This window comes from Cervus elaphus, chromosome 5 (genome assembly GCF_910594005.1).
Source record: "Cervus elaphus chromosome 5, mCerEla1.1, whole genome shotgun sequence".
NCBI classification, from domain to species: Eukaryota; Metazoa; Chordata; class Mammalia; order Artiodactyla; family Cervidae; genus Cervus; species Cervus elaphus.
This window is the reverse complement of record NC_057819.1, coordinates 21,167,625-21,189,375: the sequence shown is the minus strand read 5'-3', so window position 1 is coordinate 21,189,375 and position 21,751 is coordinate 21,167,625. Positions and strand designations below refer to the sequence as shown.

General features: G+C 53.2%; 1 protein-coding gene across 23 annotated transcripts in view; it reads left to right on the top strand.

The window, feature by feature from the left end:
- NCOR2 (nuclear receptor corepressor 2) overlaps window positions 1-21,751 on the top strand; it is a 233,643-nt gene that overhangs the window by 118,636 nt on the left and 93,256 nt on the right. For 20 of the 23 annotated variants that reach the window (XM_043902057.1, XM_043902065.1, XM_043902064.1 and 17 more), the window contains 4 exons: window positions 6,726-6,792; window positions 14,859-15,031; window positions 16,193-16,286; window positions 19,386-19,564. In XM_043902057.1, the coding sequence (XP_043757992.1) occupies window positions 6,726-6,792; window positions 14,859-15,031; window positions 16,193-16,286; window positions 19,386-19,564 (513 nt within the window). The remainder of the gene's footprint in view (window positions 1-6,725; window positions 6,793-14,858; window positions 15,032-16,192; window positions 16,287-19,385; window positions 19,565-21,751) is intronic. The other 3 variants (XM_043902059.1, XM_043902078.1, XM_043902079.1) reach the window with 1 other exon arrangement.

Sequence of the window (21,751 nt, the reverse complement as noted above, 5' to 3'; positions counted from 1 at the left end):
ACACCCCTCCTTACCCCTTCCAAATTCACTATCACCCTTCCTCCCTTGGGTGGGTGCCCACCTCATTTCTCTTTGCCCACCCATTCACTGCTTCTCTGAAGCCTCTGCTCAAACCTCATCTCCTTTAGGAAGCCTCCCTTGATTGTGCCCCGCTTTCCTTTTTCAGAATCCTGTAGACCGCAGGGCTCGGCCAGACTCTTCCTCGAACATCCACTGACTTTTCATTCCTTCCTAGCTCCCCTTCTCCTAGTTCAGTGTCAGCTGACAAGGCCTGTATTTCTTGACAGGTTGTGCTTTTTTTTTTTTAAAGATAAAAAAAAAATTTAATTTCTTTTAAAATATAAAAAAAGAAAGAAAAAAATTTTTTTCATTTTACAAACCCTTGTGTCGAGGGCTGACTTTCAATAGATCGCAGCGAGGGAGCTGCTCTGCTACGGACGAAACCCCAACCCAGAAGCAGGTCGTCTACGAATGGTTTCGCACCAGGTTCCCCACAAACGTGCGGTGCGTGACGGGCGAGGGGGCGGCCGCCTTTCCGGCCGCGCCCCGTGTCCCGGGACGAAGGGCTCTCCGCACCGGACCCCGGTCCCGATGCGCGGCGGGGTGCACCGCGCCGTGCCCCGAGGGACACGGGCAACGGCCCGCCGGCGGGGACGGTGGGGGACCGGCTATCCGAGGCCAACCGAGGCTCCCGCGGCGCTGCTGTAAGGTTGTGCTTTTTTAAACCCTGACTTCTCCAGGAAACTGAGATATCCTCTGCACCCTAAAAATGTTTCCACCAACGAACTCATCACATTGCTGGTCTGTCAGTCCTTCCAGAACCCTTTGAGAGAGACTCTGCTTCTTATTTTTGTCAGACAGAATCTCGGCAGAGATTTGTCTGCAGTATGCTGTTTGCAGCTGCAGTACCTAAACACTTCCTGCGACAAAATAAACACTCAAAACAAACAAAAAAAAAGTTTGCCAGAAGAGTGTTGAACAAATGAGCACCCCAAGCCAGATGTCTAGAAGCTTGTGAACCCAGATGTGTGCCTCTGGGGCAGGAACAAGGTTAGAGAGGGAAGGGCTGGTGGGAGGTGCTAGGGAGTGTGGGGACTAGGGTGAGTGGTGAGCTTGTCACTCTTTTAAATGGGCAATCAGGGGACTTCCCTGATGGTCCAGTGGGTAGAGCTCCAGTCTTCCAGTGCTGGGGACAGAGGTTCGATCCCTGGCCAGGGAACTAGATCCCATGTAGCCAAATTAAGTGTTCACATGCTACAACTAAGACCCGGCACAGCCAAATAAATAAACATTTTTAAAGGGTGGCAAGGGGGCAGTCAGACCTCAGTTCCCAGTCTGTGGCCATAATGGAGTGTGATCAGGCTGCCTGATTTTTTTTTTTTAAGAGAAGCTGTCTGTTCAGCTTTTTATGCAGCAGCTTCTGGTTTTCAATAATGGCAACAAACGCAGTGTTTTCCAAAAGCTCCACAGCCCGAACACAGCAGTCTCAGGAACTGGCCCTGCTTGGTGGACTGCACCTGTTGGCAACCTGTGGACTTGACATTGGTCCTCTTTGGCAGTCAGCAAATGGATACCTGCCATGGATACCAGCTTGCTCTGGAAGGAAACCCGGATCAGCTGGGGAGGACACGTGCCCTCCAGTAGCTGTGGGGGATGGAGGCGGCTGCTTGCCTGGCCTCTGCCCCTGCGAGCAAGCCTTTGTTCTCACCAAGGCCTCTTCAGCTCGAAGCCACAGCACCGTGCTTGGGGTAGACTGTTCCAGGCTGTGTGAGTTCCCTCAGGCTGCCAGAACTCGTCACAACAACCAGGCTGCCTGGAAACTATAGTGATTCATTGTCTCGTGGTTCTGGAAGCCGGAAGTTGGAAATCCAGGGATTGGCAGGATGATCTCTTGCAGGTGCTACAGGGAGGATCCTTCCATGCGTTTTCTAGCTTCTGGTGTTTGCTAAGCATCCTTGGCGCTCCTTAGCCTGTAGACACTTCACTCCAACCCTATCTTCGCATGGCCCTCTTCCTGTGTCTTTTCATCCCCAAACCATCTCCCAGTCCATGGAAAAATTGTCTTGCATGAAACCTGTCTGTGGTGCCCAAAAGATTGGGGACCACTGCACAGACTTTCTTTGGATTTTCCATTTTCCCACTGATGCTTGTTTTCTGGTCCAAGATCTGATCCAGAATCCTTCTCTGTACTTCATCCTCGTGACCCCTTGGTCTTCGCTCTGTGACCATTTCTTAATCTTCCTTGATTTTCCTTACCTTGTCACTTTTGAAGAGGACTGCTCAGGGAATCTGTAGAATGTCCTACTATTTGGGTGTGTTTGATATTTTCTCAGGAGGAGGCTGGGCTTGTGGATTTGGGGGAAGAGTTCCCCTGAGGTGAGGGGGTGTCCTTCCCATCACGATATATCAGGGGCACCCAACACCCTGGCTGGGGGTGTTTATGTCACTACAGGTGGTGTTGACTTTGCTCCCTTGCTCAGGGAAGTGTCAGCTGTGTCTCCACTGTCAAGCTGTTGTCTTTCCCATCCCTGCTCTGTGCATTATTTTTTATTTTTATATTTTTGGATGTGGGCCATTTTTAAAGTCTTTATTGAATTTGTTACAATATTGTTTCTGTTTTTACATTTTGGTTTTTTTGGCCAGGCGGCATCTGGGATCTTAGTTTCCTGACCAGAGGTCAAACTTGTGTCCCCTGCATTGGAAGGTGAAGTCTTAACCATCACTCTGGACCACCAGAGAAGTCCCCACTCTGTGCTTTAGAAGGAAGTCCCTGTCCAGCCTACTGTCAAGGGGAGGGGAGACAGCTGCACCTCCTAAAAGGGAATATCAAAGATTTTGTGGACTCAAGTGAAAGCCGCCACGATGCTTAGTAAATATTTGGGGAAAATGCTTTGCAGCTATGCAAATTTCTCATCTTTCCTCAACATTTTGCCAACCAGTTTAACATTCATGGAAGGGTCTTGCCTGTAACAATTAGCACCGTGGTATCTAATAGTGATTTTCTACTTCCCTTAGTCCTTCTGCGTTTAGTTAATTGAAATTCTGTAAGGCTTCCCAGGTGGCTCAGTGGTAAAGAACCCGCCTGCAGTGCAGGAGACACAGGCTTTGATCCCTGCATCAAGAAGATCCCCTGGAGAAGGAAATGGCAACCCACTCCAGAATTCTTGCCTGGGAAATCCCATGGACAGAGGAGTCTGGCGGGGTACAGTCCATGGGGTCGCAAAGAGTTGGACTTGACTGAGCATGCATGCACACACACAAAGAACATGTGTCCCTTCTCTCTCCTTTGTTTATTTATTCTATCATTTATTTACATCTGTGTAGATGTGAGGATATTTATTTTATTCTTTGGGTTATAATCTAGCACTAGTGTTATTTACTTTGCTTCTCAGACTGTTCCAGCTTTGGCCGTCAGAAACTCTTTTAGGTTGGGTCCTGTGTCCTTTTGACCCCCCCTGCCCCCACCCAGCTTTTTTTTTTCCCCTTCCTTTTTAACACTTCTCTACTTAAAGATGTTCTGGGCTCATCTTGTATATTTCCTGCCCCAGCACTGGACTCAGTCATTCCTCCAGGGAGAAATGGCTCTATTTTTTTTTTTTTTTTTTTGATTTGGCCATGTCCCTTTGCATGCAAGATCCTAGTTCTCCGACCAGGGATCGAACCAGTGCCCCCTGCAGTGGAAGCACCGAGTCTTAACCATTAGACTGCCGGAGAAGTCCTGAGAAATGGCTCCTTTTACTGGAGAATGGTGTTAGAGACCAAGACCTCAGAGCTGATGGGCTCATTGCTCTGGGCTGTCATGGCTTCTTGGCCTTCTCAGCTGCTGCCTTTAGGTCCAAAGCCTCTCCTGTGTTCCAACCCATGAGGCCTTGCACCGTGGGCCCTGCTCACCTTGTTGCTCTCCTCCCCTCTGTTGCTCCTCAGCACTCTGCAGCCACAAGGATCTTCTTCTGTCTGTTCTGCAAGCACTTGAGTTTGTTCCCACCTCAGGGCCTTTGCACACCCATGTACTTTGCCTGGAGTGCGTCTCCCTGTGGGCTGTTCCACAGCTGGGCCCTCCTGGTGATTGAAATGTCCAGGCCAACTCTGAGACACTTTTCTGCACCCCGATTCTAAAACAGCTATGCGCTCCCCTCCCCCAGTCACTACCCCATCCCTCTGTGTAAGTTTCTGAATTTAAGGTTATCATTTTTTAAAATATTTATTTATTTGGCTGCGTTGGGTCTTAGTCGTGGCACGCAAGATCTTGGTTGCTACACACAGACTCTCTAGTTGTGAGGTGCCGGCTTAGTTGCTTCAGGGCATGTGGGATCTTAGTTCCCTGACCAGGGCTCGAACCCATGTCCTCTGCATTGCCGGGCAGATTCTTAACCACTTGACCACCAGGGAAGTCCCCAGGATTATATTGCTTATTGTCAGTATGGTCCCTCTATGTGTCACCTGCCTCCATGAGGACTTGAGGCTTTGTGTTGCTTACCCCTGGGTCTCCAGGGCCCAAAACAGTGCCTGGCGCATAGTAGGTCTTGGTGAACTTTTGCTGAGTGACTGAGGAGATGAAAGCATGATGCCATTGCTCCCATTATTCAGATGAGTAAACTGACGCTGAGAGACCTGAGATTTGCTCAGAGATACCCTGCTGTGGAATGAGGGGTTCTGGTCTCAGCCTGTGTGGCTGAGGACCCCTGGTGCCCACCCTGCTGGGGAGGGCAAGATTGATGTTAAGTAGTGAGACCTCGAGGTGGGAGGCCTGCATGGCGGGAGGTGAAATCAGATTGATCCAGGGAGCCCAGGGTTTCTTACCAGCAACCCTCCTGGAAGTGAGCGTGGCCTTTCCTTGTCGGGAGATGGGTGGAGACAGGGCTCTAAGCCTGGCTGGGGTCCATAAATGAAGAGGGTCCGTGCAGGCCTGTCAGCATCTCAGACTTGAGACCCGATAGTGAGGATGCTGGAAATCACTGCAGGGTCTGGGGACGCTCATCCGGACAGGGGTAAGGCGTGCTGGTAGACCCCTGCATGCATAGCTCCCAGCCGTCGGTTTGTGAGCTTTTTGCAAGGGTTTTGGGTGCAGCTGAGGCTATGAGTAAGTCAGGGGACCCCGCCCCAGAAAAATTGATCCCACTGTACAGTCGGATGGGGGCAAGCAAGTTCACAGGCCTGATGGCCTCCCTGTGACCCCCGCAGACCCCAGCTGCTGCACTCTGCTGGGCATTGGAGGTTGTGGGGAGGGGGCTGGGGGACGTGGGTCCTCAGGTGTGTCTTTCCCCGTTTTCTGTATCGGTCCGCATCTCTGACGCTCCCTCTGCCTCCTTCTAGGGCTCCATCTCCCTCTCTTTCATTTTTATTTTATTATTGAAGCATGGTTGATTCACAGCGTTGTGTTGTTCTGTACAATTCTTCTGCACAGCAAATATATAAATACAAATATATACATTCTTTTAATATTCCTTTTTAAAGTTTTGCCTCCTATATACCATTTCCATTCCTTTATTTATTCTTAACTGGAGCATATGGCTTTACAGTATTTCATTGGTTTCTGCCATACATCAACATGAATCGGCCATCGGTATACATACGTCCCCTCCCTCTTGAACCTCCCTTCCGCCTCCCTCCCCGTCCCGCCCCTCTAGGCTGTCACAGAACACTAGGTTGTCACTGAGCTCCCTGAGTCATAGAGCAGATTCCCACTGGCTATTTTACATACAGGAATATGAATATTCTTTCCCCTTGTGGTTTATCACAGGATATTAAGCACAGTTCCCTGTGCTGTGCAGCAGGTCCTTGTTATTTATCCATCGTTTCCCCCCTCCCCCCTTCTTTGGATCTTGTCCTCCTCTGCCTGGAGGCCTGTTCCCCTCTTGTCTCTCTGTCTCTCTCTCTCTGCCAGGCTCCTTCCCCTCTGGGGCTCTGTCCTCATTTGGGATCTTATCCACTTCACTCTCTCTCCCCTCGCTTCTCTCTGGGGCTCTGTCTGTCTTTCTGCCTTCCTTTTCTCCCTCATCCCGGGTCTCGGTGTCTCTCTCTCTCTGCCTCTCTTTCTCTCTGAACCGCCCGCATCCCTCCCACCCCCTGGAAGTGCCCCCTCCCCTCTGAGCAGTGCTGTGTGTGGCCTCCTCGGTTGAGAACCCTGATGGCGGGAGGGGTCTGGCTTCACCGACCTGAGGCGTGAGACCCCTCGAGTGCTTCCTGGAGTTCCTGCCACACTGGCTCCCACCAGCCTGTCGCTGGCCTATCCATAGCACTCCCACCCCAGGCGGGCAGGGCAGGGGCTTTCTTGGTTGGAGGTGGCTTGGGGTCACCGAAGCCAGACCCCAAGATCCTGCCTGTATGTGGCTGCAGCTTTCAGGGGCTTGGTCTGCCGGGCCTGCGTTCCTGGTCTAAGGCTGTGGCTTTTTCTCTGTGGCTGGTTTCCCGTGGCTGTTGAGAGAGGGGAGCTTGGGTGTGTGTAGCGGTGATGGCAACTCCGGGGAGGGCAGGAAGTCAGAGGACCTTGTTCCCCCTTCGGACCCCTCTTTTCTTGCAGACCATGCTCAGCCAGAGTGTGGGTGGGGGGCACCTCGTATAGGGCAGGGGAAAGATACACATTGGCAGTATGTGGCTTGCCCCGGGGTACTGTGGGGCCTCTTCCCTCACCGGGAGGCCGTGATGGGGCAAACTTCAGCAAGGGACGAAATTCCTGAAACCCTGCCTTTCTGACCTGCCCCGTTGGCTGTCTCCTTCCTGCTTAGAAACCAGGCGATGCGGAAAAAGTTAATCTTGTACTTCAAGAGGAGGAATCACGCCCGGAAACAATGGGTAAGTCGTCACTGGGGCCCCCAGCCCTGGAATCTCTTCTGCTGCCCCCTGCCTTCTGTGGACCAGGCTTCCTGGAGAGTGGCAATGGTCCCCACCACTCAGGCCATGGCCCCCGGGACCCCGGGGTTCTGAGCCTGATTCCTGAGTGTCCGGGGCATGAAGAAAAGCCAAGGACAGCAAGAGAAATGGGAAAAGACAGCAGCTGCTTTAGTGAAGCCGGGGGCTCGGGGCTCAGCTGCCTCAAGGAGGCAGGGGTGTGGGCGGGACGGGGTGCTGGGGACACTGCCCGTCCTTTTCCAACCTGCAAGAGGAGAAAGCATAACATTAGCTGGGAAAACTGGTCCCTTGTCAGAGGACCCACTGTGGATATTTTGGGCAGAGAGAGGTCTGTTGGCAGAGGTGGAGGACGGGGGTGGGCTGTGTGCTGGGTGGCAGTGATTGCAGGGGATTCCCTGAGAAATGAGCCTTTCCCAGCCCACTGTGCTCATTCTGGGCTCAGGAAAATCAGGACCCAGAGAGGCAGTGAGGCCTCCTTGCTTAGACAGTGGTACGACTCCTGCATTCCGCTGCATGCACACTCCAGTCTCAGCTGGGAGGCAGCCCCAAAGCAGGGACAGCCCACGCCAGAGAACCCTTTAGTTGTGGTTTGGGGTGCTCGTTTACATCACTGGTTCGCTGGGGGAGGTTAGGGCTGAGGGATGGAGGGAGTGTTACCCATTATTATTCAGCTGTGAGAGGAAGAATAGCTGGCTCGGATGGGCTTAACCAGTCAAGGAATTTCTGTAGCTGTCAAAGTCTACTGAGTGGAGTCCAGGGGTGGTTTGATCAGGTTGTACCTGCTCTGATGTACCTGAAGTCTATGCGGTTTCTTGGTGGTTGTTTTTTTTCCCCCAACTCTTTGTTAGCATATTGACAAACTGATTTTCCTTTGGGACCTGAATTTCTGTAGTAGGCTTGGAGGCCAGAAAGAGAGAAACTACTCTTTCTTAGACCATCTCACAAAAGCTCAGATCGTACCACTTGAGGGCCCTGGACCCTTTGAAACTGTTCTGAACCCACCCTGCTCTGGTCCTAGATGTCAGCTGGACCCTCAGAGAAGGGAGATGCTTCTGTCTCAGATGCTGAAGGCCTGAGAGGCTGGGGTGGGGGGGCAACACCTTTGGACTCTGGGGACCCATGGGGTGAGAAGTGGTGGGCTTCCCAACCTTCCCTTTCTTGACCTTCTCAGACTCCTAAATTGACTGGATGGTGACCAGAAGCACCCAACTGGTTAGATGGAGTTCATGAAACAGGGCATCCTATGTTATTCATGGAATTAAGAAATATTTACTGAACACCTGCTGTGGGCCTGGTGCAGTGCTGAGCTGTGTTATGCAGAGTGGAGGAGACAGAGGGACAGGTGCCGTGCAGAGAAGTGGGGTGGGGTACAGCCTGGATGTCCCACCTCAGAACTGAGAGAGGAATGACCAGAATGGATGACCTGTATGAATATCTGGGGGTCTGAGTGTCAAGAAGAGGGCACAGCAAGTGCAAAGGCCCTGAGGTAGGAACCAGCATGGGGTAACATGGGACAGAATGCAACAGGCACGTTGAACTACAGAGCATGAATGAGGAGACTGTGGGGGAAAACCATTCTGTACTAGGATGGAACATTTGGATTTTATTCCGAATACCGTGAGACAATTTATTCTTAATAAAGAATACAAAATCTTTAATGTAAGGATTTTTAGTGATTCAGAAAACTTGACAGTCATGTAGGCAGTTTGACAGAATACGGTGAACACCTATATGCCCACCATCTAGAATTCCTCATGGTTAACATTTCTTTGGGCTTCCCAAAGAAGCCACCTTCTTTGGTAAAGCTGCCTTAGTGGTAAAGAACCCACCTGCCAATGCAGGAGACAGAAGAGATGCCGGTTTGATTCCTGGGTCGGGAAGATCCCCTGGAGGAGGGCATGGCTACCCACTCCAGTATTCCTGCCTGGAGAATCCCATGGACAGAGGAGTCTGGCAGGCTACATACAGCCCATGGGGTCGCAATGAGTCAGACATAACCGAAGTGACTTAAGGTGTGCACACAGCATTTCTTCTTTGCATTCACTTTGTGTGTGTGTGTGTCTGTGTGTGAGTATGAATGTTTTTGTGTTGAACTCTTAGAAAGTAAGTGTGGATGCCCAGACTCTCACCTGTCATGCTTCCATGTCTCTCTCCTGGATGAAGGAAATTCAGGAGCACACCTAAGGATGTACAGCTTTTCCCGAGTGGTCCTGCCTGGGAGCGAAGGGCATGGTTGGGGAGGTCCTTTAGCTGGTGAGAAAGGAGATCTGATCTACATTTTAAAAGGATCCTGGTGACTGCTGAGGGTGGAGTTGGGTGGACGTAAGTTCTTAAGAAATCTCCCAGGACTCCTTGGAGGTCCTTTGAGGGGATGGAGGGGAAATGGGCTTATTTAAAGATAGAGGAAGAGGAACTGGAGACTTCTAAGAAACTCTGGGTGGCTTTGTGGCCAAGCTGAGCCCGTCTTAAGAGAGGCTCTTGTGAAAACGAATTCGGAAACCACAGAAACTATGACAGGAGGGCATCGGGAATGGTCTTGCTCTAGTTCTTATATAACGAGCCCCAAGTCCTGTGCACTGTTGTCAGGCGGGGCCTAGAGGGGGCTTGGTCAGGACGTGCCCCTTCAGATCTGTGTGTTTCTTGCCTCCACCTGAGTCAGTTCTCTGGTGGAGCTCTCACTTTTCAGAGGTTTCTGGGACTGTGACCTAGCAGCCCAGGCTGCCCTGCATGCCTGCTCTGCCCAGAGAGCTGAGGCTCTTTTCCCGGAGGAGTGCCCAACCCCAACAGGAACCCCCACTGGGCCTGCCGTATCCTTCCCTGAGCTTACCCCACAACCCTGGAAGCCAGGTTGTGTGTGTGTGTGTGTGTGTGTGTGTGTGTGTGTGTATGTGTGTGTGTGTGTGTGTGTTGAGGGAGGGGGGTGTAAGGCTGAGTCACTGATGCACAGGTTCAAACCCCATCCACCATACCTGCTGTGAGTGGTCCTGGGAGAGCTGTCTGGCCCCAAGCCTTGCTTTTCCTCATCTGTGAAATGGGGTCATGGTGGCGCTGCAGGAAGCGCAGTGCCTGGTGGGGAGAGTGGGTGTGATTGATGGTGGCCCTGCAGGATGGGTTAGTCAGCGGTGAGCCCAGCCTGGACGGTGGGTGTATTCATTTCCTGAGGCGGCGGTAACAAATGGCCACAGACTAGGTGCCTGAGAACAACAGACATGTACTCTCTCTCTGTGCTGGAGGCCAGAAGTTCAAGATGAAGATGTGGGCTGGTTGTGCTCCCTTTAGAGGCCCTAGGGGAAGCTCCTTCCTGCCTCTTCCAGCTCCTGGTGCTCCAGACAGTTCTTGGCTGTGGCCACAGGACTCCCATCTTGGGCTCCATCCTCACCTCCCCTTTCCCCTCTCCTCTCTTACATGGACATCTGTCCTGCGGTCTAGTGTGTGTGTTAGTCCCTCATTTGTGTCCAACTCTTTGCAATCCCATGGACTGCAGTAAGCCAGGCTTCCTTGTCCTTCACCATCTCCCAGAGCTTGTTCAAACTCAAGTCCATGGAGTCAGTGATGCCATCCAACCATCTCATCCTCTGTCGTTCTCTTCTCCTCCTGCCCTCCATCTTTCCCAGTATCAGGGTCTTTTCCAATGAATCGGCTCTTTGCATCAGGTGGCCAAAGTATTGGAGCTTCAGCATTGGTCCTTCCAATGAATATTCAGGGTTGATTTCCTTTAGGATGAACTGGTTTGATCTTACAGTCCAAGGGACTCCCAAGAGTCTTCTCCAGCACCACAGTTCGAAAGCATCAGTTCTTTCTTTAAGAGATGGCTAAAGGATGCACACTCTGTATCCCCTGCACCTCTGATGTCCTTATGCTTCACATCTGGCTTTGTCCTGACTTGGCCCAGCATCCACTTCTGCAGCCTGAGTGATGGGCCGCAGGACACAGGCTGGGAGAGCCCTAGCCTGTCCCCTTCACCCATCGCTGAACACGCAGGACAGCCAGTGGGGGAACATTTCTGCGACTCCGTGGCACCTGAGCCACTGAGCCCAGTGGGAGAAAGCCTTTACATGAGGCTGCAGGCTCCCTGGGGGTCTGGAGGATGCCAGGTCACTAGGTGACCACAGAGATCAGCTTTCCTGGCCAGCCAGCTCCAGTCAGCTCCCTATCACCTCCCTCCATGTTCTCCGTTGGTTTGAGACTGTCTTCCTCAGTTTAGGAGGTTCCTCCTGGGCACCCCATCTCTTATTTCCTCCCTAATTGTCGAGCTGCATCCTGCCACATCTGGCAGGGCAGGAGAGGTTCAAATCCTGGCCCTGTTCGGTGACCGGGGCAAATCACTGAACTCCTGGCCTCAGCTCTCTGTTTCATTCAGTGGGGACTGTAGGAACACCCACCTCATCAGGCTACTGAGCAAGAGGCTGCAAGCAGCATGTTTGGGGTGACACCTGGACTACTGTGGGTGCTCAGAACTGTCAGCTGCAAGCCGACCCTCAAATTCAGAGGGACCCCAAATAGCCAAAACAGTCTTGAAAAAGAACAACCAAGTTGGAAGACTCAATTCATCATTTTAAAACATATCACAGGACTTACCTGGCAGTCCAGTGGTTAAGAAGTCACTTTCCAACACAGGGGACATAGGTTCGATCCCCGCTCCGGGAAGATCCCACATGCCGTGGGGCAACTAAGTCCATGCACCACAGCTACTGAGCCCACGCTTTAGAGCCCTCAAGCCATAACTATTGATCCTGAGCACCCACAGCCCATGCTCCACAACAAGAGAAGTCATTGCTTGCCACAACTGGAGGAAGGCCTCAGGTAGCAACAAAGACCTAGCACAGCCAAAATTAAAAAACAAATTTAAAAAACCCTGCAAAACTGCAGTAATCAGAACAGTGTGATTCTAGCCTAAGGACAGACACGGAGGACAGTGGAACAGAATAGAGAGTCTCGAATTAAGCCCTCACATCTGTGGCCGGTGGATTTTTGACAGGAGGCCAAGTCCAATCAATGAGTTAGGACCGTCTCTTCAACAAATGGTGCTGGGACAACAGGACAGTCACACACGCAGGAATGGAGCTGGACTCCACCTCACAGAATTAACACAAACACTCACCCAAAATGAGTTAGAGACCTAAATGCGAGAGTGAAAGCCAGGACTTCCCTGGTGGTCCAGTGGTTAAGAATGCACCTCCCATTCTAGGGGACACGGGTTCAATCCCTGGTTCAGGAAGATCCCACATGCAGCTAAGCACCTGTGCCACAACTACTGCACCCCCTGCTCCTAGAACCCATGCTCCGCAACAAAGGAAGCCACTGCAGTGAGAAGCCTGTGCACCGCCACTAGAGAGCAGCCCCTGCTTGTTGCAACTAGAGAAAGCCCTCATGCAGCAAGGAAGACCCAATGCAGCCAAAAATAAATAAAATAAATCTTAAAAAACCAAACACCTCTAAAGCCATACAATTAAGAAAACCCCTGGTGGGGAATCTTTATGACCTTGGATTTGGCAGTGGCGCTTGGGTGTGACCAGCAAAAGCATGAGCAGTGAAAGGAAAAGTAAGCACACTTACGTTCTCAGAAGAACTGTCAGGATCCTGACCTCCTGTCTGGACTGTGTGATCCAGGCCTGGTGGCCCCCAAGCTCTGAACTCCCACCTGTACAGAGGGGATGGTGGTCACCGCTTTTGGGGGGTTTGGGAGAGTCAGTCACGGGGAGGACTCAGCTCTGTGCCTGGCCCATGACACAGTGGTACCTAGGCCAGTGTCAGTGGTGATGCCAATGGTGTGATGGTGATGATGGTGTTGGTGAAGATGCTAATGGTGATGCTGATGATGCTGTTTATGATGATGACGATAGGATGGTGAGGAAGATGATGATGGTGACGGTGCTGGTACAAAGAATCCTCACTGAGGGTGACAAACTGTGGACACAGGGGCTGTCCTTCCTTTCCTGTGCGTATTCTTGCCCCTGGCACCTGCAGGCTAGCTTAGCGGTGCTCCAGCCTCTGAAATGTGTGAGACAGTGTGTGAGTACATGTGTGCTTGAGAGTGGGTGTGTGAGTTTATGAGTGAGTGTGTGTGGCTTGTATTGTGAGTGAGAATATGGGTGATGTATTTGTCACTATGAGTGTGTGTGTATAAGAAAGTGTGTGTGTGTGTGTGCGCTTGTGTACATGAGTGGGGATGTATGTGAATGTATGTGCATCTGTGTGTGTGTGTGTGTGTGTGTGTGTGTATGTGAGTGTGTGATCCGTATCCTCCCCCGGCCAGCAGGCCCACCCAGGTGGAATCTCCTGGCAGGGTCATTGCTGCCCCAGGAGGGGCTACGGCCACTGCCATGGGCTGTCCTGCGGTGCTCTCGGCCCTCCGTGGACAGAGAGGACGCCTAACACACAGGTGACAGCAGGTGGCACTGTGGTCAGGTATGGAGGGGGACTTCCTCATGTTGAATAGTCCTCAGGAGCTGCTCATGTCTTTGTGTGTGGTGATTGGGGCTGGGCAGTGTGATTGGATGACCCCTCACGGCCATTCCTGTCCCTTTTTCTCTGCAAGGGCCCCAGGCAGAGCTGGGTCATCTTGCCGGCTGCCCCTCCACTGGGCAGCTGGTTGGTGGCCCCCGCGGGTTTCTTGCTTGTCTTCACTGGTAACTGTATTCCTTCTCTCTGCTAGTTTTTGGGTGAGCATGTTCTCACCTTTTCCTCATCTGACATTTTCCTGCCCTCACCCATCAGACCAAGGCCTCCTGGGCACTACAGGACAGCCTGTGGCCGTGGCCACAGCCCCTCCTGGGACAGCAATGACCCTGCCAGGATTTCCACCTGGGTGGCCCCGCTGGCTGGGGGAGGATACAGATCACACACTCACACTGAGAGGGTGGGGAGGGTCCCCTGCTCTGACGATGGGTGTCCTTCATGTTGGTTCCCACCCCAGGAGTGCTGCCTGCAGCACGTTGCCATGAACACGTGTGGCCATTGCGTGCTACTAGAATGTGACCTCCCAAGGGTTCTCGGGGCAGTCTGGTATGTGTGGCGCCCCAGGTAGCTGGGGGTCAAGTTCTGCTCTTCCTCATAGATGGCCTGACAGCCCCCTGGGGACCGTCAACGCTGCTGGGTTTGTTGAGGACCAAGGTCACAGACTGCCTTGGTCAGAAGCTGAAATTCAGGATGGGATGGGATGTCTGGGCATGAAGACCAGAGATGGGCTTTCTGATTATGCTGAAGTGTCGAGAAGGCATTCAAGCGAGACTCCCAGACCGTGCCATCTGTCCACAGCAGCTGTTAGAGATGGGGAGATCGGGTCTCAAGAGCAGCCGGACGCTCCCTGCCTGCTCGAGGTCTGGGTCACCTTGGAGACTCGGCAGCTTACATTCTGGGCCGGGCAGGGGTCTTTTCTCTAAGGAGGGACATGCATACAGCAGGAAGCACTGTGGTTAGACTTAAAGAGGGACTTCCTTGTGGACGGACGGCAGCTTGAGTCTTTATACCCAGTCTTTGTATCTGGGGAGCATGGCTGGGCCTGAGGCTGGGGGGTGAGGAACTATTCAGAAAGAGAACACTTTCCATGGGGCTGCCCCAAGTCTGACGGGCACCCCAGAGCTGCACCGTCTGACCCAACTTACAATGATGGAAATGGTCTGTGTGCACTGTCCACTGCAGACAGTAGCCCTGGCTCCAGTGGCAGGCGGACCAGGGACCTGAATTTAAATACGACTTAGTTTTACATGATTCAGCTTTAACGGCCACATGTGACTAGAAGCTTCTGTATAGTACAAGGCCTTTCTAGCGGAAGGCTGAGAGTGGGGCTGGCCCACACCCCAAGGAGCAAGGCAGCTGGATCCTTAGGGCAGGCCGTGGGTTTTCTGGCCTGGGTCTGCCCCAGTCTCCGCGTGATCTGTGTGTCTGCCCGTGCACCTGTGTGTGATCACATACCTGCCCGTGCGCACGGCAGAGCGGGGGAGCCTGGGGGTGCCGAATGTCGGATGCAGGAGGAGCAGCTGCCACACGGCTCCCCCGCGTCTCCCCAGGAACAGAAGTTCTGCCAGCGCTATGACCAGCTCATGGAGGCCTGGGAGAAGAAGGTGGAGCGCATCGAGAATAACCCCCGGCGGCGGGCCAAGGAGAGCAAGGTGCGCGAGTACTACGAGAAGCAGTTCCCCGAGATCCGCAAGCAGCGGGAGCTGCAGGAGCGCATGCAGAGGTGAGCTGCGGACCGGGCCCACTCACCCCTCTCACCCTCCTCCTCCCCACACCGCCCCGCCCCCACCTCCTTCCCTGCCTCCCGGGACCTGGGTCCGCCTGCGGCACTGTCTCCAGAGGAGCCCTGGCTGGCATGCAAAAGGACAGCACAGCAGGGTCTAGAATTGCACCCCAAGGGCCGAGTTAAGTCCTTGGGTGTGCCACTTAGCACCTGCCTGGACTTAACACTTCTTGGAAAGAAACTTCAATCCATTTTGATGGAGTGAGCTCTCCTTCCGGCGTGCCATGGGCTGGTACCCACCCCAGCTTTGTTCGTTTATGTGGCCCCCGAGTATGAGATCCCTGGTGTAGGTCAAAGGGAAAGGATGCTGGTCACGCGTGGCGGCCCTGAGGGCTGGGTGCAATCCTGTGTCAGAGTGCCCAGCACACAGTAGGTGCTTGGTGGCGTGTGAGTGCGGTTTCTGTTGTCACACAGATGAGGCAATGGGCTGTGAGCAGGGATGATGGACTTCACTCTTTTTTATTTAAAAACAAATACATGAAAATTTATTATTGTATGATTCTTAGTTTTAAGTTATTCCTGCATGTTGTCTTCTTTTTCCATTAGAGCCCTTAATTATTTGCCGTAGTTCTTTTTTTTTAATTTTTGGCCACACCGCATGTCATGTGAAATCTTAGTTCCCTGACCAGGGATTGAACCCATGTCCCCCCAAGAGTGGAAGCTCAGCGTCTTAACCATTGGACCACCAGGGAAGTCTCTGGATCTCACTCTTTACTGGATGCTCACAGCCCGTATCTCACTGAATGCCTGTTCCCAGTCCTGGGAGCTGGGCACCACCTCATCCCCGGGTTACATGGGAGGACATGGAGGGAGAGGCTGTGAAGAGGCAGGGCTGGACTTTATACGTGGATCTGTGTAGCTGGTCTTTTGTGGGGGGGGGGCATCTTAGGAGAGATAAAGGGTTCTGGCATTTTCTGGGTGAGAGTTGGGGTGCTCCATCCCTCCCCCAGACCCCTCGGCTTGGGGCCATCTGTGTGGGTGTGGGAGGCCTGGCTCCTCCCCGCTGCCCACACGCCACCTCTGGGGAAGTTGTGGGCTCGGGGCTGTACCACTGCGCTGGCTGCGAGGGGCCGGTCCTGAGTGTGTGCCTTCGATCTCCAGCAGGGTGGGGCAGCGGGGCAGTGGGCTTTCCATGTCGGCCGCCCGCAGTGAGCACGAGGTGTCCGAGATCATCGATGGCCTGTCGGAGCAGGAGGTAAGTCCCTGACCCCGACCTCAGCCCCACCCGCTGTGTCCCCTGTCCAGGGAGAGGGTCCAGCAGGAAACAGAATTCACCTGGATGGTTGAGATCCAAGGGGCTTGTTACTGAATGTGGGCGGAACGGAGGTGGGATGGGGAGGCCCCAGGGGAGCAGCCATTGGCTGTCCCCAGGCCTGCAGGCCTAGCGGGAGAGGGGTCTTCCTGGGGCCGTGGAGGAGAGGCCACCTGGTAGGACACGGCCAGTAAGGGTCACAGCCAGGGCCCTGTCATGACGTCATGGCGAAGTACGTAGCCTGGCCTCTTACTCCTCCCCTGCTCCCTCTAGCTTTGAGTGCTTCCCATTGGCTGGACCCGACCAGAAGCCAGAAGGCACAGGAGCCTGAGGGTGGTGGTTTGTAGGTCAGCCTCCCAGTTGTCCAGAACTAGGGTCAGAGGGGGGTTTCCCAGCTCACCAGCTGTTCACCAAGCTGGGGACCTTCTATCAAGAGTTCCCAGGTGACCTTCTATCAGCCAGGTGACCCTGGCTCTGGTCACTGGAGCCCAGAGGTGGCCAGGGAGCAGAGAGAGGAGGCGTTTGCTCCTGGGGCAGGGCTGGCGCAGGCCTGTCCCCTCTCAGGTCTTACAAGCATCTCATGTGTCAGTTCCCCATCCCCCCCTTCCATGTTCCTAACATCACAGTGGAAAGGAGGGGGCTTCGCAAAAGGAGGGGAACACATTCTTCCTCCCCCGGGCCTTGTGTCCAGGGAGAGCTTTTGTCCAGCTGGGAGGTATTACAACTCCAGATCCGTGCAGTCACTGCTCACGAGCTGCATGTGGCTATTTAAATGGAAATGGCCAGAAATGAAATAAAATTAAAAACTCAGTGCCTCCAGTGTCACCAGTCACATTGTAAGTGCTCAGAAGCCACGTGTGGTTCGTGGCCCCCGTGCTGCAGAGAGCAGGCTGTAAACACCTGCGTCGCTGCAGAACATTCTATTGGGCGGTGCTGCCCTAGGCCACTGAGTCTCATATGGGACAGACTTAAGAGTCCTGGGGAGGGGACATCCAACTTGAATTGTGATTTCCCAGGTCCCCCACCCCCAGCGGTTCTGATTTAGCCAGTCTGGGGTGGCAGAACTCAGAAATCTGCATTTTCACCAGGCTGTTCTTGCAAGTCTGACACAGATAGTTCAGACCACCTGGCTATTAAAAAAAGAGCCTTCATTTTATTTTTATAAATTTTAATCAATAATTTTTTTTCTTGTCCGCACCTGGCTACATGTGAGATCTTAGATCCCCAACCAGGGATTGAACCTGTGTCCCCTGCATTGGAAGGAGAAGTCTTAACCACTGGACTACCAGGGAAAAGTGTGAAAGTCAAAGTGTCAGTTGCTCAGTCATGTCCGACTCTTTGGGACCCCATGGACCGTAGCCTGCCAGGCTCCTCTGTCCATGAGATTCTCCAGGCAAGAATTCTGGAGTGGGTTGCCATGCCCTCCTCCAGGGGATCTTCCCGACCCAGGGATCGAACCTGGGTCTCCTGCATTGCAGGCAGATTCTTTACCATCTGAGCTACTAGGGAAGCCGAAATCCAAGCCTTTGTGTTAAAACCTCACATGATGTGGCCCTGTTTTGAACACCCTCCAGTCCGCAGAAAGCAGAACTTGGAACGCCTTTGTCCACACCTGTGGGTTTTCTCCGGCTCCTGTCCCACCGATGGTGGCCAAGTACACAACCCACACTGGCATGTGGAAGCAGGAAGAGGGTGACCCTTTCTTGCAGGCTCCCTGCTTGATGCAGGGTGCATGGCATCTCAGCTGATTCAGTGTCCAGCACCACCCCCATGCCAGAGGACCACTTCCCCAGCTCCTGGCCACATGAGAATGCAGCCACCAGGGTCCTTGGGGTGGTGGAGGGGACAGCGTTTAGGGGTGATGGTTGGAAAGATAATTCAGGGCAGCAACTGTTCACCCAGTCCAGGCCGACCCGAGGTTCCCTGGGAGGGTCGGAAGGCGGGAACTGGGCAGGAAGAGAGACGCTCGCGATTTGGGGGGAGCTTGCAGTAGTCAGCATGTGAACCCACTGTGGATGGGACCGTGGAGTAGGGTGGGGGTTCCTGCCAGGGGGTACCCGGCCTGCATCTGCCAGGACTGTGTGTCTCGTGCAGGTGAGGGCGATGGGGAGGTGATGGTATTCGAGGGCTGCTCAAGTGCCAGGGAGGCTCAGGCCTCCCTGGGAGTCCTCCTCTCAGCCAAGGTCAGGGCTGTGCCTCCGCTGTGCTCCCCTGCTTCTGTTGGGAATCCCCAGCACTGAATGGAGCGCTTAGCTGTGGGAGGCTGGGCAGCAGATCCTTTGAACCGGCTGACCTTGGCTGGGCCGGGGCCCTCGCCTGCCTCCGGAGATGGGTAATTAATCGCCAGTAATGGGCTGGCTGCAGAGATTTGGGGAAATGAGTCCAGCTGAGTGGTGGCTCTGAGCCTCTTAATAGCTGCCCCGATGCATTAGGAGCGAGCCCGCCCGACTCCTGCTGCGCACAGGGCTGGGCAGGCTTGGTCCCCAGTGGGCACGCTTGAAGGAGCGGGATCCGGGGCTGGAGGTGGACGGCTGGTGAGGAAATGGTTCTGCAGCCTCGCCGGGCCCTCCCATAGCAAGACAGCCCCTCGCCCCACCCTGCATGCCCTCTGAACCTGGGGTGGGAGGGGGGAGCAGCCCCCCTGCCGAGCCAGCCAGGTTGCACCTCTTCCCTGCAGTGTTTTATGGCACTTGCATTTCTAAAGGGAAGATTCATCACTCCCCTCTTACTGCAGATAAGGTGACTGCTGCTTTCTGTGTTGAATTTACAGCCCTGCCCACCATAAACCTGTCTGGGGCTGCCTTTAAATTCTCCCTTCCCCCTGCATGGGCCTGTTGTATTTTTTAACCCATCATGCGCTTTCTCTCTGGTTTTGTGTTTTCCCATTCTGACTTGGAGTATCCCTACCCTCTGCTCACTCACTTGGGTTCCCCTGTGCAGGCGGGAGCACCCTGTCCCCTCCCCCGCCCGGCCCCCAGCTCCTTGTCTTCTTGCATTTTCTGACCAGGGGGGTGCCCTCTGTCATCTCCATTTTCCTTCCAGAACCTGGAGAAGCAGATGCGTCAGCTGGCTGTGATCCCGCCCATGCTATACGATGCCGACCAGCAGCGGATCAAGTTCATCAACATGAATGGGCTCATGGATGATCCCATGAAGGTGTACAAAGACCGCCAGGTCATGAACATGTGGAGCGAGCAGGAGAAGGAGACCTTCCGGGAGAAGTGAGTCCCCCGTCGGTGGGGTGGGTGGGGGCTGGCCAAGGCTGCCCTCCCCTGTCCTGGGAAGCCTGTCCTGTTGAGGTTTGCCCTGGCTTCCCAGGACTGTGACGACAAGTGTCCCCCAACTGTGTGGCTCACAACAGCTGGAATGTATTCTCCTACAGTTCCGGAGGCCAGCAGTCTAAGATCAAGGTGTGGGCAGGGTGGTTCCTTCTAGAGGCTCCGAGGGAGGGTCCCTTCCAGCCTGGTTCCCAGTGGTGGCTGGAGATCTTTGTCACCCCTCAGCTTGCAGATGGATCCCTCCATCTCAGCTGTCTTCAGCTGTGGTCTTGTTTCTCATGTGTCTCTCTCTGTGTCTTCTCCTTTTCCTATAAATTCACCAGTCACATTGGATTCAGGGCCCACCCTACTCTAGCATGACCTCATCTTAACTAATTATATCCACAAAGATCTCATCGCCAAATAAGGCCACATTCTGAGGTTCTGGGAGGACAAGATATTTGGGGGGACACTATTCAGACCAGTACAGAGTGTCAGGGAAGCTTTATGTGAAATGAGTCAGTATGTATTAGAAGAACAAGGCAGGAGGACCTTCGAGGCTGGGCTGAAGGCTTGGGCAGGGGTATGTGGCTGGCCGGTAACTTTGGTTTTCATTTTATTTGGAAAGTGACTATTGGTTGAGCACCTCCTTCATCACAGACGCTAGACAGATGTCTTCTGGGGTTTGTGCATTTGTCCCGCTTATCCCCCATAACAGCATTACCCATCCCCATTACACAGATGTGGAAACAGAGGCTCAGAGAAGTTAAGACACTTAACAAAGGTCACACAGCCTGCAAAGGGTGGAGGCAGGATTCAGAATCCCCCAGCTTCAGGTCAGGGGCTCAGCTGCAACTGAGAGGCTTGTCGTGGGAGAGGGAAGATGGAACCAGGGAGTAGAGAGTGCTTTGGGAAGCAGAGGCAGGATCTGGATGCTCAGAGGTGAAGCTGGGGCTTCTAAAATGGAAGAGCAGAATGACTGTTTTCGGGAGATGAGTGAAGGGCCAGATGGAGAAAGCCCTCCTTTCCCCCACCAGATTCAAAAGGTGTGTCCCAGGGAACCCCATCCTGAGCACATTGCACCTTCACAGGACTGAGGACCCCTGTGAAGCAAAAGGGTGGGAAACTGAGGGACTGGTGGAGACCTTAGCACTCAACCAGGAGGGCGCTGGGGGCTTAGCTGCTGGACGTCCATGCCCACCACCTCTTTCATCGCCAGGAGAGTTTCTTCAAAAGAGATGACTCATGTGGGACATTAACTTCTCCAGCCACCCGCTGCAGTTCCAGGCCATAGGGGCTGGAGCTGTCTCTGCCCTTTGTAGGGTCGAGTGGCCCCAAAATGCCAAACTGGGCTCCCGAGATGGGGATGCTTCTGGGTCACGGGCAAGGCTGGGGTGCGTCAGCCAGTGCAGTCACCAGGACTTGGAAATGCAGGAGACGCGACTGAAGAGGCTCTTGTATGGAAAGTGTGGGTTTTTTTGTTTTGTTTTGTTTTTTTAATGGCTTTTGATTATGGAAATAATAAAACATATATAAAAATAGAGGGATGGTATAATGCCCCCTTGAGCACCTGACACAGATTCAGCAGTCTTCCACAGGAAAGAGGGCTTTGGGAGCAATTTCCACATGTGTTTGGGGACTACTGCTCAGAGATAGGAAACCCAGGTACTTAGTGGCTCCTTAGTGTCCTCACGCTCACAGATGTGCTTGCTCTGCCATTGAATCAAGTCCTCCGTATTAGGTGTTTTACACTTTAAGAACCAGCTATAGTATGGTCATGGATTCCAAGAATTACTGTTGCATTAGGTATTTAAATCCGCCTAATATGTTTCCTACTTTTATTTATGCTTTTTTTTTTTAAAGAGGTTTTTGGGGGTGCTTTCTGTGTTTTGGCCTTTTGGAGCTTTCCTGTTCTGACCTAACGATTGCATACTGTTAGTACAGTAGCTGAAGAATGGGGGACCCAGGCTAGGCTGATGTGTGCTGAGACCCAATTTGGCAGCTTGTGTCTTTCAGGGTCCCGGGTGATCTCTCCTTTTCAGCGGAAGTTACAGCACTCAGGCCCTTTGAAAATCGCTGACAATCGTGTGTTGGTGGCGTAGAGCTCACTTAGGTGGCCTCGTGATTTCGAACAGCCACTTCTCCCTGAGC